Source organism: Zonotrichia albicollis, chromosome 4, assembly GCF_047830755.1.
Source record: "Zonotrichia albicollis isolate bZonAlb1 chromosome 4, bZonAlb1.hap1, whole genome shotgun sequence".
NCBI lineage: Eukaryota > Metazoa > Chordata > Aves > Passeriformes > Passerellidae > Zonotrichia > Zonotrichia albicollis.
Window position 1 is genome coordinate 46,375,463 of NC_133822.1, and position 19,889 is coordinate 46,395,351.

At 38.6% G+C, this 19,889-nt stretch overlaps 1 protein-coding gene across 9 annotated transcripts in view; it reads right to left on the reverse strand.

The window, feature by feature from the left end:
* NAV3 (neuron navigator 3) overlaps positions 1 to 19,889 on the reverse strand; it is a 508,016-nt gene that overhangs the window by 234,521 nt on the left and 253,606 nt on the right. For 3 of the 9 annotated variants that reach the window (XM_074539690.1, XM_026797454.2, XM_074539688.1), the window contains exon 1: positions 16,612 to 17,307. The exons of 3 other annotated variants lie outside the window; for them this stretch is intronic. In XM_074539690.1, the coding sequence (XP_074395791.1) occupies positions 16,612 to 16,854 (243 nt within the window). In that variant the 5' untranslated portion in view covers positions 16,855 to 17,307. Of the gene's footprint in view, positions 1 to 16,611; positions 17,308 to 19,889 lie in introns of those variants that run through there. 3 more of the 9 variants (XM_026797451.2, XM_026797447.2, XM_074539689.1) reach the window with 1 other exon arrangement.

Genomic DNA, 19,889 nt, shown 5'->3' on the forward strand with positions numbered 1-19,889 from the left:
TTGAAATGGCAGGCATTTAGCTACATTTTGATGTCTAATTTTCAAGATACCATCATAATTTTACTGATGCCTTCTCTTCCATACACTGGTATAAGGCTCTACATCTGTGTTCTTGGAACTGCCTAGTTTGAAATACAAATGGCAGCAACCAAATTGTCAGGAACAACACACACCTGCAGGGCACACTCAGACCAATCTGCACATTCCCTCTAGCAAAGACAGCAAGCACAATGTCCAAAATGAAAATAAGCAGACTGGTTAGACAGGTGACAGTTCCAATGCTTTCCAAACACTTCCATATCATGACAGTTTGCCAAGCAAAGTAGCTTACAGCTCATGAGGGATTTACCAGAGAGATTACAGCAACTACAGCCAACGAGCAGAACCCTTTGCAGAGCACACATCCAACTTGATTAAGCCTGCATGTAGCCCTGTCAATTGCTATAAGCCTTCCTGCTTATTTCAAGTTGTTAAGCAGAAACCACAATTCCTTAATGATATCCTTTCCCATAAGCAATGGCTGAAGCAGTTACAGCAATGTCATTCACCTCCTAACAAGAAGAAAAATAATTCACAAGGGAGGTGGTAATCCTCAACAAAAACTTTCATAAAATGATGTATGCAATACTCTGTAAGCCTGAGAACACATTCATGAGCATCCCATTTTTATACTGGCTGAATTACTTGTCTTCAGATTCTGTCTCTTTAAGTATATGAGTAGCTTCTAGATTGATGCCACCCTCCTCCTCAGAAAGACTGTGACAGCAGGTGAAGAAGGAGGGCTTCTAATGCTGGCAGATGAATGCAGGTGCTGTGTACATCTGTATGAGATTCTGCAGAGATAGTAGAGAACTTTCAACATTTCTGCAAGTATACCCACGTGTACATTCACATGTGCAAGCTGACTGCCCACCAACTCATTAAATATTTCTCCTTGTGTGTGCACACATCAGACTCGTGTTTATACACACAGTTGGGTTGCCATACATTCAGTAAACTGATTCATTACAGTATTTCTGGTTAATGATGCATTTCATTATCTCTACAATCTCTGCAGCATCAAGCAGAAAGCTGTGAGAATATATCAAAATGAAACCTGTCTCCTTCACAGAGATGTCTCTATCTCCCATGCAATGGCTCATTTTGAATATTATTTTTGCCTGCCTATTTCTTCTCATCACCTCTTCTCACGGACTTTCCATACCTTCATATTCCTAATCTGTTTTAAGAATCAAAAAGAGGATGTCCCTCTGATAAAAGCACGCCCAGATCTATCACCCTTATGAGAGCTATATCTCCACAAAGTAGCTTGCAAAGTAGCCTCAAAAGATTTAAATCTTGTACTTTGAAACATAATTGTACAATCTGTCAAAATAATGGTAATATTTTAGTAAGTATCTGAAAAGAACTTCACAAATAGAAGTTCTGTACTACAGGTAAGATTTATCTCAGCTAATTTCAGATATGGAAAATCAAGTGTTTACTTTAAATTAGATGGTTCATCTCTCCTTAATTAAGCAATAGATGCACAAACTGCCAGAGGGGGAGTCATTCTACACTTCCATAAACAACTCAGAATAAATGAAGGAATTGCCCTCAAGAAATATTTATCTCTCCCATCTGGATAGAGTAGGAGCTCAGACTAGATGCCAACCTTTTAACTGGCTTTAATGAGGTAAGGTGAATTCCACTCTGACTGGAGCCTCATAGAACCACAGGATCATTCAGGTTGGAAAAGACCTCCATGATCACTGAGTCCAACCTTTGACCAAGCACCACCATACCAACCAAAACCCAGCACTCAGTGCCACACTGAGTTGTTTCTTGAAAACTTCCAGAGACAGTTTACCCTGTTTACCATCTACCCTGTTTAACCATCCTTTCAGTGAAGAAATACTTCTTGATGGCCATCCTGAACTTTCCCTGGTGCAGTTTGAGACTGTCATTTTGGCCTGTTGCTGGTTGCCTGGGAGAAGATGCTGACTCCCACCTGGCTACAGCCTCCTTTCAGGTGGGTGTAGAGAGTTCTGTTTTCAGCAGGACCTTCATCCATTCCTAAACTGACAAATATAATTAATAAGGTTCTAATTCTCAATAACTACAGAAATTACAGGACAGAATTAACAATTTTCTTCAAACAATTTTTGTTCTGTGCTCCCTGCTCTTTGTTGATTCTGAACTTCAATGACCTGCGATGCAGTAAAAAACTGCTAGGACTCTCTTGAAGTTTCCTAATATTTTCCATTGATCCCAAGCTATCTGCAGACAGGAAAAAGCAGTCCTAAAGAGCCTCTTGCCTTGCTCCACATATTCTATTCATACTGACCATTAATCACACACACTTAGTCCTGACTTAACAGCAACATTCAGCTATCAGGACCTAATATTACTGAACTCAGAAAGAAAGATTTCCTAAAACAAATACAGTACTTTAGGACAATGGTCCTACATTACACTGGACTCTTTGGGAACTCAGAATAATACAGAGAAAGCTGACATGGATTGGCAGTAAAGACTGTGACTGCATTTTTACTGACCACATTTCTACTGCCAGCAGTCATTTATGGGTGGGGCAGAAGGAGCCTCAATTTTAATCTTTAGAGCCATGAATGTGAACAATTCTCTCTGCAGAATTTATGAGCTGTTGTACTTATCAGTATTTCCTCAGAGTTTTCACGCAGTCAGATTGATTACCCTTTCCTTATACTGTTTCTGCATACTCCAGTTGGCTATACAGTGCATAAAATGGACATGAACTGCATACTGTACCATACAAGGAAATTAAAGGCAGTGACATGCCAACCATAGTTCTTAAATTTTTGTTCAAAAACATAACAGGGTATCACTTATAAGAAATATCTAAATGTCCAAATGTTTCAGCAACAAGGATAACCTAAATATTTGGGAATTTTTAATTAACCAAATTACATAGGTCATCTAAACAGATAGAATTTTTAAAAATATTAAAAGGACAGAGTTTTATTTTATTCTGTAAGAAGCCCAACTATCATAAAACAATTCTGTCATAAAAAAACCTGAATGTTTTCAGTGTGCAAAGAAGTAGAAGTTGCTCTTTTTTTTCTCTCTCTCTTTAGGTGCATGATTTCCCTGAATAAATATCTCAGATTAAATGATTATCAGAAAATACCAGTCAGCTGACATAAAACTTCACAGGATACAAACATAGCTCAACATTCCCAAAAATGAGATACAAAAGCACGGCTTGAAAATCTTACCATATGAAAATGTAAGAGTTGTAAATTGTTTAACCACAACAAAATGGGATGATGTTCTTACTCCATTGAGTAACAGAAAAACTCCCACCAATTTAAAGAACACAGCAAGTTCTAATATCAGAAGGATATTTTGTTATGTGTCTAGAATGAAGAGCTCAAACTGACGGAGCAAACAATGGACATCTTCCTAGAAGACATCACAAAGATGGTGAGAGAGCTGCAGAAGCATTCAAATATAGGCTAAGAGAATCTAATCTGTTTGGAAACGGACACTGAGTAAGGCAAGGAATTTATTTACCATTTCTCCATCAGTCTCCTCAGCATTGCAGAGGCAGATTCACACCCAGAGGAACTGGAGGGGGTAATGCAGCCTGAGAGAGGAATAGTGGAGGGACAGAGTGGAGCAGCACCTGCCAGACCCTGGCCTGTCACTGGGAGCGAGGGCTGCTGAGCTGCTGCTGAGTGCTCAGGGTGCACTGACTGACACATGGGCTGAGCAGCACAGGGAATCAGTGCTCTGCTGGGTTTGCCTGTTTCAGTATTGAACATATCAGTTAAGGCTACAATTAATTAAAAAAATAATGACAAGAAAAAAGGTATGTTCTACATCTCATGTTTTTCACGTTGATATAAGCAGTAATTCTATCCTTTCTTTACCAAAAAGAGAACATATATGACATGTGATATATATGTAGATATATGTGCTCATGTGTAACATCCATATATGCATCTCTAAACCACCTTCCACATTATTGAAACAAATGTATAGACTACACTTTAAACTTTTGCAAATACATAGATAAATGTTAACAGGTATCTGTATATGAGCACAAACACCCATGTCTGTATTTAATATGAACCACAGACAATATGTATAGTGGTTTCTTTCACTCTACATAGGATTCACTGCTGGTGCCAAAATGCTAAGCCTATGATTATTACTTATGTGCTAAAAAATTAAATCTCATGGTAGCTTTAGAGGAGCTATACTAATCTATTCCATGAACTGCTGGTTTAACAGTTTGAGTCATATCCAAGCTGTATCCTGCTACTCCAAAAATGTTGGAGCAAACCAATGCTTGCCACACTGAAACACATTTGAAAGTATCCTAAAAAGCAGTAGCAGAATAAAATTATTCATATGAGCACAAAAATTATTAGTTAAGTAGCTGTTTTATAGAGCTGAACTGCTAAGGGCAAAACACCCAAGCTGCACTCAAAGGAAGACACTGGGTTGATCTTAAAGAAAAAGCACTTTATAATAATGTTGCCTTACAGAGTCCTTAAGTATCCAATTGGAATTGTATCAAATATAAGTTGAAATATCATCATTTCTACAGTCTAAATAAGAAAACCAAAGGTAGTTGTAGAAGAGTGCTGTTGCACTTGGAATTTTCTTTTTTTTTTTGTATCTAAGGTTCCACTTGAATATTTCAGTTAAAATGTTTCAGCATTAAAAAGAAAAAAAAATTTAATCACACAGCTAGTGATAAAGCCACACTAATCTTATCAAGCAGCTCCGGAACTATCAATAAATTACACTTTGCCTCATAGTGGATCTATGTGAAGTAATATCCCAGCCTTTTCCAAAATGATCCCAAGTGTTTTGTTGCTTTGAAACGGTGGCAGTATTCATACATTGTAAAAAGCCTCTACTCAGCCTTCAGTTCAGGTTAACTACTGCATCCATGCAGAATTTTATGAGAAACTGACTAAATTACAAATACAGGCTTACTATATGACTAGAACCAAAATTCATCTATACCTTCCAAAAGACCAATATTTGGATATGACACTGATGGCTTGATGAATATATGTAATATTTCTCTCAAATTAATTAGGAAAAAATAACTTTTTTATATTGAAATGGTGTTGTGAATCTTGTGTTACTCTGTGCAAAGGCTGCTGAGACCTTTAAAGACAAATATACATCTGAGTGAAAATTATTTTTGAAAATAATGACTTTATAAAATAAAACTTTTACTGGGAAGTGATGTTTTGTCTCTTAGGCTGAAATGGGACTACTATCACTCTGTCTTTGCTGGTATTTATATAAGTATGTAAAAATAAAATCTTGCAACTTTACTCAAATAAATTAGACTATTAACTGTCCAGGGAAAAGGGAAAATATTTCCCATTGATGGAAATACATCCATAATTCCGTTGCTTTTAGAAGGTCTGAGTTATCAGGTCTTGCTGATCTGAATCTCCTGTATAATATTATTTTTCTTCTGCCAAATCACCTTAAATAATTTTTTTTTTTTTTGAATGACACTATTCAACTCAACATGCTGGTACTCAGTGTGTTGAGATTTGCATGCTCCCTTTTCTGAAACTTTGCCTAATCAGCTCCCCTCAGTACCCTACATCTCTGTATCACATCCACAAATAAGGCCAAATAGCTGAGAAAAAATCCTGCTCTGACTTGGTGGGGCCCTGGGAAAAGGCCTTGTTTTCATTTCCACTTTTTTTTCTTATTCTCCACTCCCTCGTGCTAATAGCTTATCTTAAAAGCCAAAACTCTTCAGGCTGTGACTGACATAGCTGTCACAGATGGGGAGGGTTGCTTTGCTCTCGCTCATGGGTAACACAAACACCAACCCATTCCCAACACCCAGCTGGAGAAAACTTGTTCTTGCACAAGAGAGGTCTGGATGTGAAAGTCCTGCAAATTAACCTCCCCCACACATCTGGAGATGGCATCACCTGTGAACAGAGTACTTGACTGTCAATCACTACAATAGTCTCCTTGTGGAGCAACCTATTTCTTAGGTTTCAGCTAATAATATAGAACCATACCAGTTTTCAGAGTGATACTGCAGCAAGGTAAATGAAACAGCAAAGATGCTGTTATTCTTACCTTATTTTTGTCAGGTTCACAAGGTTATACAGGAAAAAAAATCCATTTTTTATATAAAATACCTCCTACTTCTGTCTTCTTATAACAAGCAGGAAAAAAGAATGGATGCTTTATTAGCCTGACAGACAGGAAGCTGAAAACATCAGTAGCAGATTAGGTTAAAAAAAATCTTTTTTCTATGACAATTAAAAGTAACTTAAATAACACTTTGAAAAGTAGGTAATCAGATTATTTCTTCAGTATTTAAAAAATAATAATCAATTAACAGTTAGCCAAGGAACAACTTCACTCTAAAAAACCCATTCATTATTACCATTTCACATATGAGTTGATTTCAAGGAGGTACTTGATAGTAACCAGAAATGAAAATACATTGTGAATTCTCACGTGAGCCGCTCAGCCTTACTCCCTCTCAGAAGCATTTCAAAAGAAAATCTGAACCTGCAGCTCTCAAGCTTTCAGATTTGTGCTGTTCCTTCATGAGAAACAGATTCCTTCAGTTCTTCCTTCCAGCACTCTGTCTATGGCCAGTGAGCTGGCCAGCAATGACGAAAGCAGGCAGACTGCTCAGCTGAGGAAATTTCTAAACTCCTTTTGAACTTTTATTTGTTATTTCACATTCTTATTTAATGCCTATTTATTTCCACTACAGAGACAGCTTACAAAAAAAGAGCCTGAAAAACAAAACCCAAACCAAAACAAAAATACTCCCCCCAAAAAAAGAAACCAACTTGTTTACTGCATAGATGTGCTGCCAGGAAATCTCATTGTTGTAGCGGTGAGTAAAAATCCTGCACCCTGACTTATGTCTTACTCACCCCTAAATCACGTATGAGCCATGCAGCCTTTCCTGATTAATGAAAGTGGTCAAATGCTTTGGTCAAAACAAAGTTGTCAAACACTTGTTAGGAAGTCATCTTTTTGTGCATGGCCATGCTCATTACTAAGCTGTGATGGTTTTACTCATGCCCTGTAATTCAAATACTGATGCACAACAGGAAGTTTTCACTGCCAAATCATTTGGAGCTTAACACAACATCAACAAGATACAAAGCCAGGTGTTAAAACTGTCATAGAGAGATAATTTGAAATAAAAAACACAAGAGAGAGATCAACGACTATTTTTGTTCCAATTTGTTTTCAAATTTGCTGCAATTGGAGAGTTTCACCTGAACAAAATATTTTGATCAACTGTTGAGAGATATATTGAAGGATGAAATGCTTTCTGCTGAATTAAGATCAGACGGGCAGAGCAGGAAAGAAGGGTTTACAAGGAAAAAATATAACTAAAAAGATAAGTCAGACCAAATGTCATGCTGAAAGTAGGTTAGGACAATACTAATATTATACTTGGTCAAATTCTCTCATGTTTTATGCAGAGTTAGTACATTTAGTGGCTGGCACCTGCTCAGTTTATATATCCAGAAATATTATGATCCAGCTCTAACCACTTCAAAATTATGCTTCCCTTTGATTTGCTTATTTTCCAAGTTCTTTCAGCTTGGTTTACACAGAACATACACAAGAGCCATCAGAAATCTGCACATCTTACATGAGAGAATTATCCCTTCGCATTTACCAGACAAAACACTCTGCATTCTTTTTCTGAATTTTAAAGAAGTTATGCTATCTTTCAGCCAACATCCTCTTGCCAGTAAAAACAAAAAGGAAGGTTTGTGACCTTAAAAACATCATGGACAAATGAAGATTCACACAAAATAGTCCACTACTAGGTTTGAGAATAGATATATGCTTCCTCCTCTTCCAGCTTAATCCCCAAACACCCTCACTTGTCAAAAGGCTATTGTTAAGGCATGGGCTTCCTCCAAGACCACATCCTGTGAATCAGGTCAGAGTGAAACACAGAGCTGATTTAAATGAACTGCTCTTTGCGTGCCCTGTAAGTGAGTGCAAGAAAAACTGTGTGACTCAAAAAATAGTCCAGTATACTGGACAAAAAGGGACAGTGGACCTAGACCACTCAAATGAATACTCTCAGTCAAAAAAATTAGCAGTTCTCATTTGTAATTCATGCCATTAGTATTTACTAAATACACGTTTCTGCTACAAAGAATCTAGGCAGTGTACTCAAAGGCAGGAATTAGGACCCAAAAAAGCCATTTTTCTTCAAAACAGGCCTGCTTCACAAATACTTAGATTTTCCACATCATCTTTAACAAGTCAGCAGCCTATCAACATCATTACACACAGGACTATTGATGAGTGTTATACTGCTTCACAAAGGGCACAAAATATTCTGCATCTTTAACAAATTGTGCTAGTCTGTGCTGGTTGGATACATCAAAATCAAGAGAGTATGTCTACTGGAGTAAAATTCTACCTCCTGCACAGAGCTGGGCCCACACTTAGGCTAACTACTGACATTAAAATGATGACAAAGCCAAAACTGTCCTTCTGAGGCAAGCAGGAAAAATAACTCATTATTTGGATGTTTCATTCTTCACTGATCCTTAGAAAAGACAAAGGATAGGCTTGTGGTTGTGATGTGGAGATTGGGACTTGAGATATATATGACTTGAAATTCCTAGTCCTGCCACAAAGTCCCAGCCTGAGTGTGAGAAAATCATCCATTTTCCCTTTCATCTCTCCCTTCCCTCTGCACTGTGGGGATTGTTTTTCCCTTTCTCCCACAGTCCATGTAATAGAGCCATATGTTCTACAGGGCTGGACTGACTTTTGCACACATGCACACTACCTGCGATAATAGGGCATCAATCTAGTAAAAACTTATAGGATCAAGGTATGGTTGAAATAAAGAGAAAAATCGACAGAAAGAACATTATTTTTATTTGAGAGAAGAAATGCTTTTCAGTGCAACCAAACTCCCTAATCTTAGTGGCACCCGTCACTCTGATGGGTACTTTGGGATGCTTCCATCTTCTAGGAACCCTCTATAATTTCAGCTACAAGAAATATTCACTACAGTGCTCTTGAAGGGATTTTAAATTAAGGATTTTTAAGTTCATAGAGCCCCCATGTTCCTTGCTGTAAAGAACTGAGTCCCCAAGAGTCACTCCACTGTCTCACAGGCTCCTGAGGCATGAGGGCACTCCAATACTGATATGCCAGGAAAATGAGTGTTTTCAAGCAAGCCACCAACTTTCTGGGCTCCAAGAACACCCTACCAGTGCTTTTGGGAAACAACAGGAATGGCAGTATTTCAGGGCAATGCCCCTGGAAACACAAACACCCACACTGCACAATGGCACTTTTTCTGGGGACGTAAATCTGTCTCCAAAGAGAGTCCTTGCATATGCGCATCACCCTGGGCCACGGTGCTGTCAGCTCTGGTTCCCAGGGAAGCATGCTTTCATTACCATGCACCTGAGTCAGCTGAACCAAGGAATGACGGAAGAGAATGAGAAGACCATCAAGGTTGTCACCAATTCCTTTGAGAAGAACCACTGCTAATAATACTATGACTGGCAAGTGTATACATTGGTTTTCCAGTGATGGAGATACTACATTTTCCACAGGCAAAGTTCTTCTGTTTAACTACTGTTATAGCAGGGAAGTTTTACTAAAGCCTAACTAGAACCTCCTGGGGTATAATAGAAGCCCATAATTTTTATCTGAAGGTGGAGACCACTTAGCTCCATTTGTGGTTATGAAGAACAGCCTATCCCAGGGGACTGCGAGAGTGCTGCACCAAGCAAATGTTACTGGGTTGCTTCTGCTGGTGCATTCACAGAACATGATCCTGCAGACACACTCCCATTTTTGAGGAAAGGATTTTCGTTGAATAGTTGTTTGCTCAGAAAATCCCCAAGCAGCTTCCCCAGGCACAAATGCAACACAAAAGTGTTTAAGTGTGATTGTTTTCTGATGATGTGTAATACCAGCTCACAAAGCACCAACTGATATCAAGTAAGTTGAGTTCTATCTTCCTATTTTGTAAGAGAAATAACATGAAAGCAGTAGAAATTCGGGCAGAGAACTTAAGCTCATTTTGATTGAATACCCTCCTGTCCATGATCCCAATTAAAAATTACAGACAAGAAACCTACATTCAATACAATTTGTTCACAAATGCAAAAGATTTAAGAGTTGATATTGTGTTACTTTGCATTTATCTCAACTCTATGAAAATGTGCTTGATACAGATGATTAGACAATAAACATGTAACAATGAAATTTAGTCCAAGCTCATACAGAATGAAGCTCTTAAATCAGTTATAATATAGCGAAGACAGATGGTACTGGATACATAAAGCACATTAAAGACACTGTTATCTGTTTGATAAAGAAATAATTCAGAGCACTAGACAAGAAGCTGAAATTGCTGACAATCTGAACTCCTGCCAACTGTCCTGGCTTCACTGGGGCTGTGTGAATTTTAAACACACATAGTCCCAGGTGTCCACAGTGCTGACTGAAATTTCTGGCAGCTAGTTCAATGCTTTTGAAACACTGCTGGCTTCCCATCACTAGTGGTCACTATGGGGAGAAGATAGGCAGTTTTTGGCTGCTTCTGCTGCTCTTTCTGTTGCCTTGGCTGTGGTGCTGTAAATGAAACACTCGGCACAATGAGCAGCCTCTTTTCTTGCCAACCCACAAGGCAGATACCTCCAGGGCACTAGTGCTGAGAAAAGGAAGGGTATGACAAAATGGGGAAAGAAACTCATTTATTTATGTTCCCTAGATTCAGTGTGTCAAGAAACTCTGTGGAGCTTGGCCCTCAGAGACCAGACAAAAATGCATCCAAGAAATTGAAAAGTCAAAGAGACGTGTGATTGCAACAGATGCCTTGCATTGGAGAGATTTGGGGAATGGTGGGAAAGGGTCACATGAAACCTAAGTAAGTGGTGTGGAAGGGTTAGCTGAGGAAAGACAGAGATATGGAAGTCATTTATGGCACACATCTGGTATTCCAATGTGCACAGCACTCCCTTGACATGAACAGGAGCCCCACCCATGTATGGAAAACAAAAATGTTTGTCTTGAGATCTGTCTTTATAAAAAGATCACCAAGTAAGTTTGGTGTCTTGTGACAGGCAGGATTTACCACATCACTGACAAACTACTTAAAATTGATGAGGGAAAAATGAGAGGTTTCCATGTACATCATAATGACCCACTGCAAAAGGGCTGGCTGAATGACTCTAGAAGGCCCCAGAGTAAAACTGAGATGCAATGGTAAGATGCCAAATTAAATGGACCTTAAGGGTCACTTCAACAGCTCCAGCACATGCTTTTGCCTAATCAGATCAAAATATTTAGCTTGGTTTTGTCACACTGAGATTCATTTTGGATTACTTTAACAACATTCACTTGCTACAACTAAGTGTTTTGGACCTCATTCTCTGTTGGACATGCTCCCCAGGTAGAACTGCTCTGTCCTCCTGATTTACTGGGGACTACTTCCCCAGCTTAATTGGTCAAATTTCTGTGCTCTAGAGTGTATCTCTTTACCCAGGTGGACACACAGTATTCTTTGTCATTTCATCTAGAAGGCCTTGCAGAAGGTCAATTTCCAGAGGTCCCCTAAGATATTCCTGTACAAAAATTGAATTGTTTAATGAACTTAGTGGGGCTGGACCCTTGTGAGAGAGGTCACAAACAACTGTCTATTAATCCTATGGATACCAGTATCTCCATACTACTAGGACCTTACTACAAGCCCCCGCAACTGAGGCATCTAGCAAAGGTTTAGGTTTACATATATGTACTGGATCAGCTGGGGAGGCTGACTAGCACTTTCTGATAATAAACAGTGATATGAAAAATCCTGCAGGCAAGACAGGAAGACTTGATTAGGGGATACAGAGAAAAATAAGTCCATATTCAGTAGCCTGTAAAGATGTCTGCCAACAGGAAAGAAGAAGCAGATAAAGCAGACAGCAGCAGACAGATAGCATGAACAAAGAGAAACTGAAAACAAAAAAAGCCCAAAAGAAATAAGATAATACAACAGTAAAGGAATTAATTAACTCAGAAAGAAGGCTAAACTCTTATCATCCAAGTCATACAACCAAAACACCACAATTAATATATCAGATTAATCTCAGAGAAAATACATTTTAGAAGCACAAATGATGGTGCAGAGTTCTTGAAAGAAGGAAGTCTAATGATGGGAGGAAAACTTTGGGAACATAAAGCAGAGCACTGCAAGGATCAGCCCAAGGAATCCAGACCAGAAGACCAATGTGCCTAGCAGGGGTTGCTGACTCCCAGCAGCTGCACAGCTTTGTGCTGGAGAGGACTCCTGGCCACACACGTGTGACTTCACCATCAAATGTGTGCAAGCAGCTGAATCAATCACGCTTTCAGGTGACCTGAAGTAAAACACTGTTGCATTTTGCTACAGGTCAATATTATGGACTCACTGAAGGGAGACCCTGTAGTCCCACCTCCCTCCTAAAGCAGGTTCACCTAGAACAGGTTGCACAGGATTGCACCTATACAGGTTTTGAATGTCTCCAAAGGAGAAGACTTCACAACTTCTCTAGATAGCCTGTTCCAGTGCTCTGTCATCCGCAAAGTAAAGAATTTTTTTTTCTTGAAATTCAATGGAAATTCCTATGCTTCAGTTTGTGCCCTTTGATCCTTGCCCTGTTTCTAGGCACAACTGAACAGCCTGGCCCCAGCCTCTCAACACCCACCCTTAAAATAATATAGTGCAGAGATAGGATTCAGTGACCAAATAAGTTGGTTTTGCAAATAAATTCTTTCTTCATTCCTATAGTTTTAAGTCATTGCTTAATTTACCTTTCTACAGTATCAATGGATATTTTTTCACTTTGTTACTGTTTAGTGGCTCAAAAGCAAAAAAGCAACCTACCATGACCCGATGAATAATTTTCCAAGCAGTGGTGGTAAAGAAATACAAATAATACTATATCCACAGTTAGAAAAATATTTGAAAATACAGTGGTGTTTTCAGACATGGTTTTGCATAAAAACACTCTATGGTCCAGCTGAACAGCAAAACTCCATCTGCTTCAAAGACAGCCAGCATTTCACCTCATGAATCCAGCAGCTGGATTCTGTTCCTGTGTACATATATAGGAATAACTTTTGTCTATATGATACTCAGGGAAAAAGAATGTGTTCTGAATACTTGTGTTCAAATATTTTGCATGACTATTTGCAGCATAAAGTGTTCATGCAGTCAGCCTAAACATTAATGGGTTTAGCAAGAAAGCAGATGGACCTGTTGTATGAGACTTAGGTACCAAAGCACAAATTATGAAAATCTTGAACAAAAGTGCATTTGAATAAACTACACACAGAATTATTTAAATCATTAGCAACTGATTATTTGCTTTCGTAAGCTAAACTAAGTTCATTACAATTAAGAAAAAAGGTAAACATAATCACTTCAAACTACTTCTACCACAGTTTTCATGGCAATATCACTTTTATTAAACCTCAAACTTCATTATGTCCACAAACAAGAAAACAACCAAGACTACATGTGCAAGTTCTACAAAATCATGTGAGATGAGAGAAACAGCGAGGGAAAAGAGAACTGATGTTTGCTGCTGTATTCCCAACCAGCCTTGGCCTGTGAGAACACCAACACAAGCAACAAAATTCTCAAACACTCAGGTTTGGTGAGAGTGAAGTTCATAGAGGAAACAGCTGTGTGGCAATGACCTACTGCATTGACATGTATAACCCAAATTTATTTTAGAGTTCTTAGCCCTTAATAGGTAGCAACAGGATACGTCACAGTGGCCACATGTGTCAATCTAAGTGCCTTGCCGGCAGGATGAGAACACCTGGCACCCACAGTGCAGCAAATGTGAAACACCAAAGCAAGCAGTGCAAAAGGCACTGCTTTCAGCAGACAAGAGCCAAAGTCAACCAGATGATGAATTCACATGTTCCATTGTCTTTTGCAGATAGAGACCCATATTTTTTCCCTCAAAAATCAGTGCTGCCTTATATGTAATGATATATATAACATAAGCATGCAAGAAATATATTAGTCAGATTTTACTCTCAGTTGGAAACTCAGACTAGGTATTCACTACATTTTGATTGAAAAACCTTTTATCTGACCATTTTTATAGTTACACAGTCCCAATGTACAGCGGTCACACAGAGATATCACAATGGATTAATGTGTTTGCTAACAAAAGGTCTGTTGAAATCAGCACTTACAAATGGTCAAGCTTTGGGACAACACAACCTGTAGTGCAGAACTAGCATCTGCTCAGCAAACCTGAAGAGACATTAACTCTAACAGCTCCATCAGATCTCTGCTTAGAACTACTGTTTGAATAACCTACACTTACTTCTGAGGCTACCCAGGTGGCATGGATCTCCACCACTGATGAAGACAACAGCATTAATACTTTTAGGCTGATCCTTTGAAGCTTACTAGTAAGAAAAGCATTAAAATAATGTTATATTCATAAATACCCATCCACCTTACAGTCCAAACCCCTTTTGCAGAAAGTTTTCATGCAATTTGCTTAGAAGGTGAATAAAACAGCTTCTTTCAAAAAACGGGCCCAGGAAGAAAATTGAGTAAAGGGCTGCCACTAAGCTTTACTGGGAATGTCAGATTTATAAGGGGGTAACACAGAAAGGCTACAGAAATTAGTAACTTTTACAATGTTCAGCACTTCTATAAAAGCAGGTGGCTGGGGGAAGTTCTAATACCATCATGTGCACAGCCTGGTCTTACTCTTTAAGGATCATCTTCTAAAACTGCTCAGCAGCCTCAACTGAGAACATAGATAGAGAAGGCTGTCATGGCTGGTAGGTTGATTTTGGGAAGTTGGTTTGCTTTTTGGTCTTTAGAAAAACAGTCTCTGAGATGACAAGTATTGTCAAACCAATGAAATGGCAAATTGGTGTCACAGTTTGTGTCCATCCAGGCTGTTATTTTACTCACTAGAAGTTCAGCAGAGTTCAGGACTACATGCCTTGGAAGACCAGTTGGTCTCACACTAATTACTAATAGCTCCCAAGTGGTTTAAATACTGGAGGCAAGATGCTTTATGTCTTTCTCCACACTTTTATAAGTAAACAAGAAACAATTTTCAGTAGCCAATATAACGTTTTGCTTTTTTCACGGAAAAGAATATTTGCTAATCTAATTTACTTTCGATGGACTATCCATTATGGAACAGCATTAAAAAACAAGAAAAGAATATTTTCTACTAAAAAAAAGGAAACAAGCAGGAATTGCATTGTGTTGAAAAATTATTATCTTCAAACATATATTGTCTGCATACTCACATTCTAGAAATAGGCTGTTCATCACTTGTGGTTATCAAGAGACAAACAGTTTACTCCTTTATTTACATTTCTGTATAGGATGTCTGATACCACCAGTGCATCATCTCTGCGAGACAGGGAGATGTGACACAGAAAACTCCAAGGGAAAAGTTAAGTGGCATGACCAAAATCTCATGTGTAAATATGTGGCAAGGTTTAAATAGGAAACCAAATGTTCAGAATCCCAACCCTATGCTTTAACCACAAAACCAACTTTCTTCACTAAAATGGAATTAACCCAGTAACTAAAAACAAAGAAAAAACAAGTACATTTTTGTGCATCTTGCCACTGTAACAACTCTAAGGGCATTTAAGTGTTCTCAAACTAAGAGAGAATTAAAAATATATGTTTAATTCCAGGGTGGTAATCAGTTCCACTAACCAAGAGTACTAGAAAAGCAAGAGGAAGTAGCCTCACAGCTTGCTGAAGCTGTGTAAACCACACATGCAGGCATAATGTACTGACTGAAGATGTACAGAAATATATGCTGCTGACAAGAAGGGACTCAGTACTCATGTACAAAACATGAAAAATGTTTTCAACTACAACAGAAAGCCTAGTTGAAAACCAAGCAGAAGTGTTTCTAAAAGTTAATTAGGACTCAAAAACAATCCCCTTACAAAAAAAAAAAAAACCCTAAGCAGTCTAAAAAATATTGTGGCATCCTACTTCAGATAATAATTTTATTTTTTTAAATCACAATGAATTGGGGCTAGATAGGGGCTAGGAAGAAGCTATTTTGCAGAAGAGAAAAGCACAAGTACTGTTCACTGAGAAGCTGTTTTTCTGGTTCAGCAGTTCTGCAGCAAGAATAGCCAGATCATTTGAAAATTGAAAAGAAAATCAATTGCATGTTTTTATTTTAAAAGAGCCTCCCTGTGGGAATAGGTGTGGGCGTGAGATCTCTTTTTAAATTTCATAATATAACATAAAGCTGCCAAGATTTTTTTTTTAAATACTCTGTTTACTGGGTGCCAGAATGATTTTTCTCTCCTTATGATTCTACTGATCCTTATCAAAATTAATCTGTGAAGTGAGTAACACTAACATTTAAAAACAGAATATTTACTCAGACAGCAGCACCGAGCAAAACAAATTTTCAAGGCTGCTATGGGAGTTCAGTGATGACAGCAAAAGTCTATTTACTCATTCACCCCCAAGTTCTGCATGCAGAAAGTTTGTATCAAACTTTTTTTTTTAAAGCAAATAAATTTTTTTTAATATATAATTGAGTTCCACAGGTAAAGTTTACAACTAACCTTGCTATCTTCGATCTCCTGGGTTTTTCCTTGAAGCGCTTTCCTCTCTCCAAAATCACAGGTTGACTTTAACGTGAGCTGACAAGAAAGCATGGAGCTCTCTGCCCCAGCAAGCTCCAAGGACTTTGGTGAGTACCTCTGGGAGCCAGCGGGGCCAAGGTTGGGTATCGGGAGGGCAGTGTGCACAGGCTTTGACCCTACGGCTGGCTGCCTCAGCTTGGAGGCAACCCCAAGCACAGGCATGGCTTCTATAAAAGTATCTTCTTTCTGCCAAAGAAAATGCTCCTGACCTCAGTCTGGTAGTCTCCAGCTTCAGCAATTTCAGAGTAAATGCTTTAAACAAAAGTAGCAGTCATCTTTTTGAAAAGTCTTAAAACAATAATATTGCGAGTTTCACAAGGAAGCAAAATCTTTCCTTCATCTCTCCCCTCTCCCTCGCAGCCGCTCACACGCACTGCTCAGTGAGTCAGTGGCTCTGTAAGACTAAACGCTCCTCTGGGGCGTGAACTTTTCTTGAAGGTAACTGCCACAGAGCTGCCTGTCTGGGATTAAAGAACTCATAAATTCGCTTTCTCTTCTTCCTACAGCATTCCAGGTCTGTGCATTAAGTGAATGAAGGATGGGAGAAAAGGGGAGAGAGAAGAGAGGAAACCTCCCCGTACTCCAACTGTCAAAACAGCTCAGAGACCACAACACTGGAAGCAGAGACCTCTTCCTGACTACATAAATAACCAGCCCACATCTCAAAAAAAAAAAACAAACCTCTTTTTTTTTTTTTTTTTTTTTTTTTTTTTTTTTTTTTTCTGTTTAAGGGAAAAAAAAGGACCTGAGTAGTGGCCAAAGCAAACAGCTGTTGGACGAGTTTTCATCCCGGAAATAATCTCAGCAATGAAGCTGTTTGTCTGATTCCTGGCTATTTTTCACTGCTGACAACCATGAGCTACGGTGTTTCATTCTCTGCTCCTCCCGTGAAATCAGGTTAAAATCGTGCAAGAGCGTGGCTAGAAACAGACACTGAATCACACTGTGGGTAACGTCTGTCTGTGCTATGAAAAATCCATACAAAAACAGAGCAGGATATAGGAGAATTTCAAGCATTGTTCGAAGGTTTAGTCAATACAGTTTTCAGAGCTCTTTTTTTTTTTTTTTTTCTTTCTTGGTGGTGGTGTTAACGTCATCTATTCAGTGTTAACACTTCCCTTTCTAAAAACACTGAAAGCTCCGTGAAGTCCATGTCCAACACATCATTTCTGCCTGTTGCTTACAGAAATATTCTTTCTGGCAATCTCAAATCCTTGCACATAGAAATACAAGTCAGGAAGGCAGAGCAAGCTCCAAAATGAGTCATGATGGACAGTCCAAATTGTTGAGCAGCATAAACACTTACTTAAAAGAACAACTGTAAATTCCTTTGAGAGTCTGTAGCTGGGGAAACCCTTTTAAACTGACATGAGGAAAAAACCTGTGCAGAAACATCACACCATTCAACTACTCCTATGGGATTTTATCACCCAGCATTTTAGACACGGGGGTTTTTGTTATGTCTTCCAAAATAAAACATAAGATGACTTGACTTATTCTGCCCCAATATACTACATGGTATTAACTACACCTTACTTGGACAGCATGTACTATTGCCACTAGAGATAAAAGCACAAGAGAAAATAAGAGCCCTCTGGACTTTTATGTTCTCAAAACAAGGATGGCAAAAGTTTAGAAAAGCATTAAAAAGAAAGTAAATGAGAAGCAGACTAAAAAGATCTTAAATCATGCTTTAAAATTATTTTGCAGAATAAATGTGTGATGCCTGCCTCTATCACTCATTTACAAAGATCACACTGACACAGTAAATAAATTCAGCTCTCTGTATTGACTTACAAATTACTCCATTCTTGCTTGTGGTTTGTAGGAGTGAATTTAACCTGTTGTAGTAATCTCCTGAGTTTTGAAGGGAGAATACAGAGAATCAGCAAACACATTTCAGCATCCTCTGCTTATCTGCCATTTGGTTTTGCCACCATTAACAACACATGCCATGGGTTTTGTGCAAGAATGCGCAGAGGTAGCTGCTCTGCATTTTAGACAACTTCAGCCCACAGGATACATCAATTTACTCCAATGATTGGAATATTTTTGTTCAGTGCGATACTTCAGATCTTCTGCAGAGCAAAGGGGAAGAAAGCTCCTTGCACAGTCTGTATTTGTTTTCCAGCATTATAAAGCACTGATGCTGTGTAAGGAATTTAGATTTCTTAGGCACAACTGTTAACAGTTAACACTTCAGAAAATGCACATATGCAAAGACTGAAGTGGGCCACAGGAAAAGAGGGATTTATCTCTTGCAAGGTTTGAGAAGATGAAAAATCCTCATGAGAACTGTTACCCAATGATGAACACAAAGAATAAACTACAGCCATGAGATAGATACTTTCTTAAAAAGAACTTTGCCAAAAAAATGTAATTGAATCTTATTACTTCCCGGGGTTATAATTTTACAAAGTAATGCACTTTGGTAATCTTGCTGATCTTCTTTTGAATATGAATGATGAGGTCATGATACCCACAGTCTCTTTTGCAACCCATTTTCCCAGCACAGAAACCCTGAAAGTAATAAGCAAGCAAACTTACTAGGAGTCATCTGTAATACATAACCAACAGGATTTGGAAACAATGATGTGAGGCTGGTGTTACTGCTACTCTTTCGAAATAATTTTTCATTATATCTTGACTTTAAAGCTAGTACCAGGTCAGGGCCATCAGCTTCAGAACCCCAACTACCTAGAGTTTGTACAATGATAAATCACAGAAGTGCTTCTGAGCTATTGAAGGTGCAAAGAAGAGTATGCAAGATTCTTTGCAGGAATCATGAAAAATTGAGAAAAACAATTTTACTCTGTAAGTAAGAATGCAGCTACAAGCCTGGTGTTCCTTTACTTGTTTTCTCTAACTCTAAGCAAAAGATAAATAAACAAACATCTGCTACTCTTTGAAATCAACTACAATTTTTGCTTGAAAGCCCTTGTGTACCTCATGGTGAATGTAGGTCTTATGAAGGCGGTCTTGGGGGAAAGAATATTTAACAAATAAGCTTCAGTACTGTTTTCCACACAAACAGGAAAGTACAGGATCGAGCATCTGTGGACAACATACACAAACTGTCACCACCAGATGCAGGTGCTGGTGGGATGACCCTGCAGGCAGAAGGTGTCCAAAGATTCTGTAAGGGAAGGAACTGAGGGGAAAGGGCAAAGTTGGAAGCTGCGAAGGGCACATTGTCA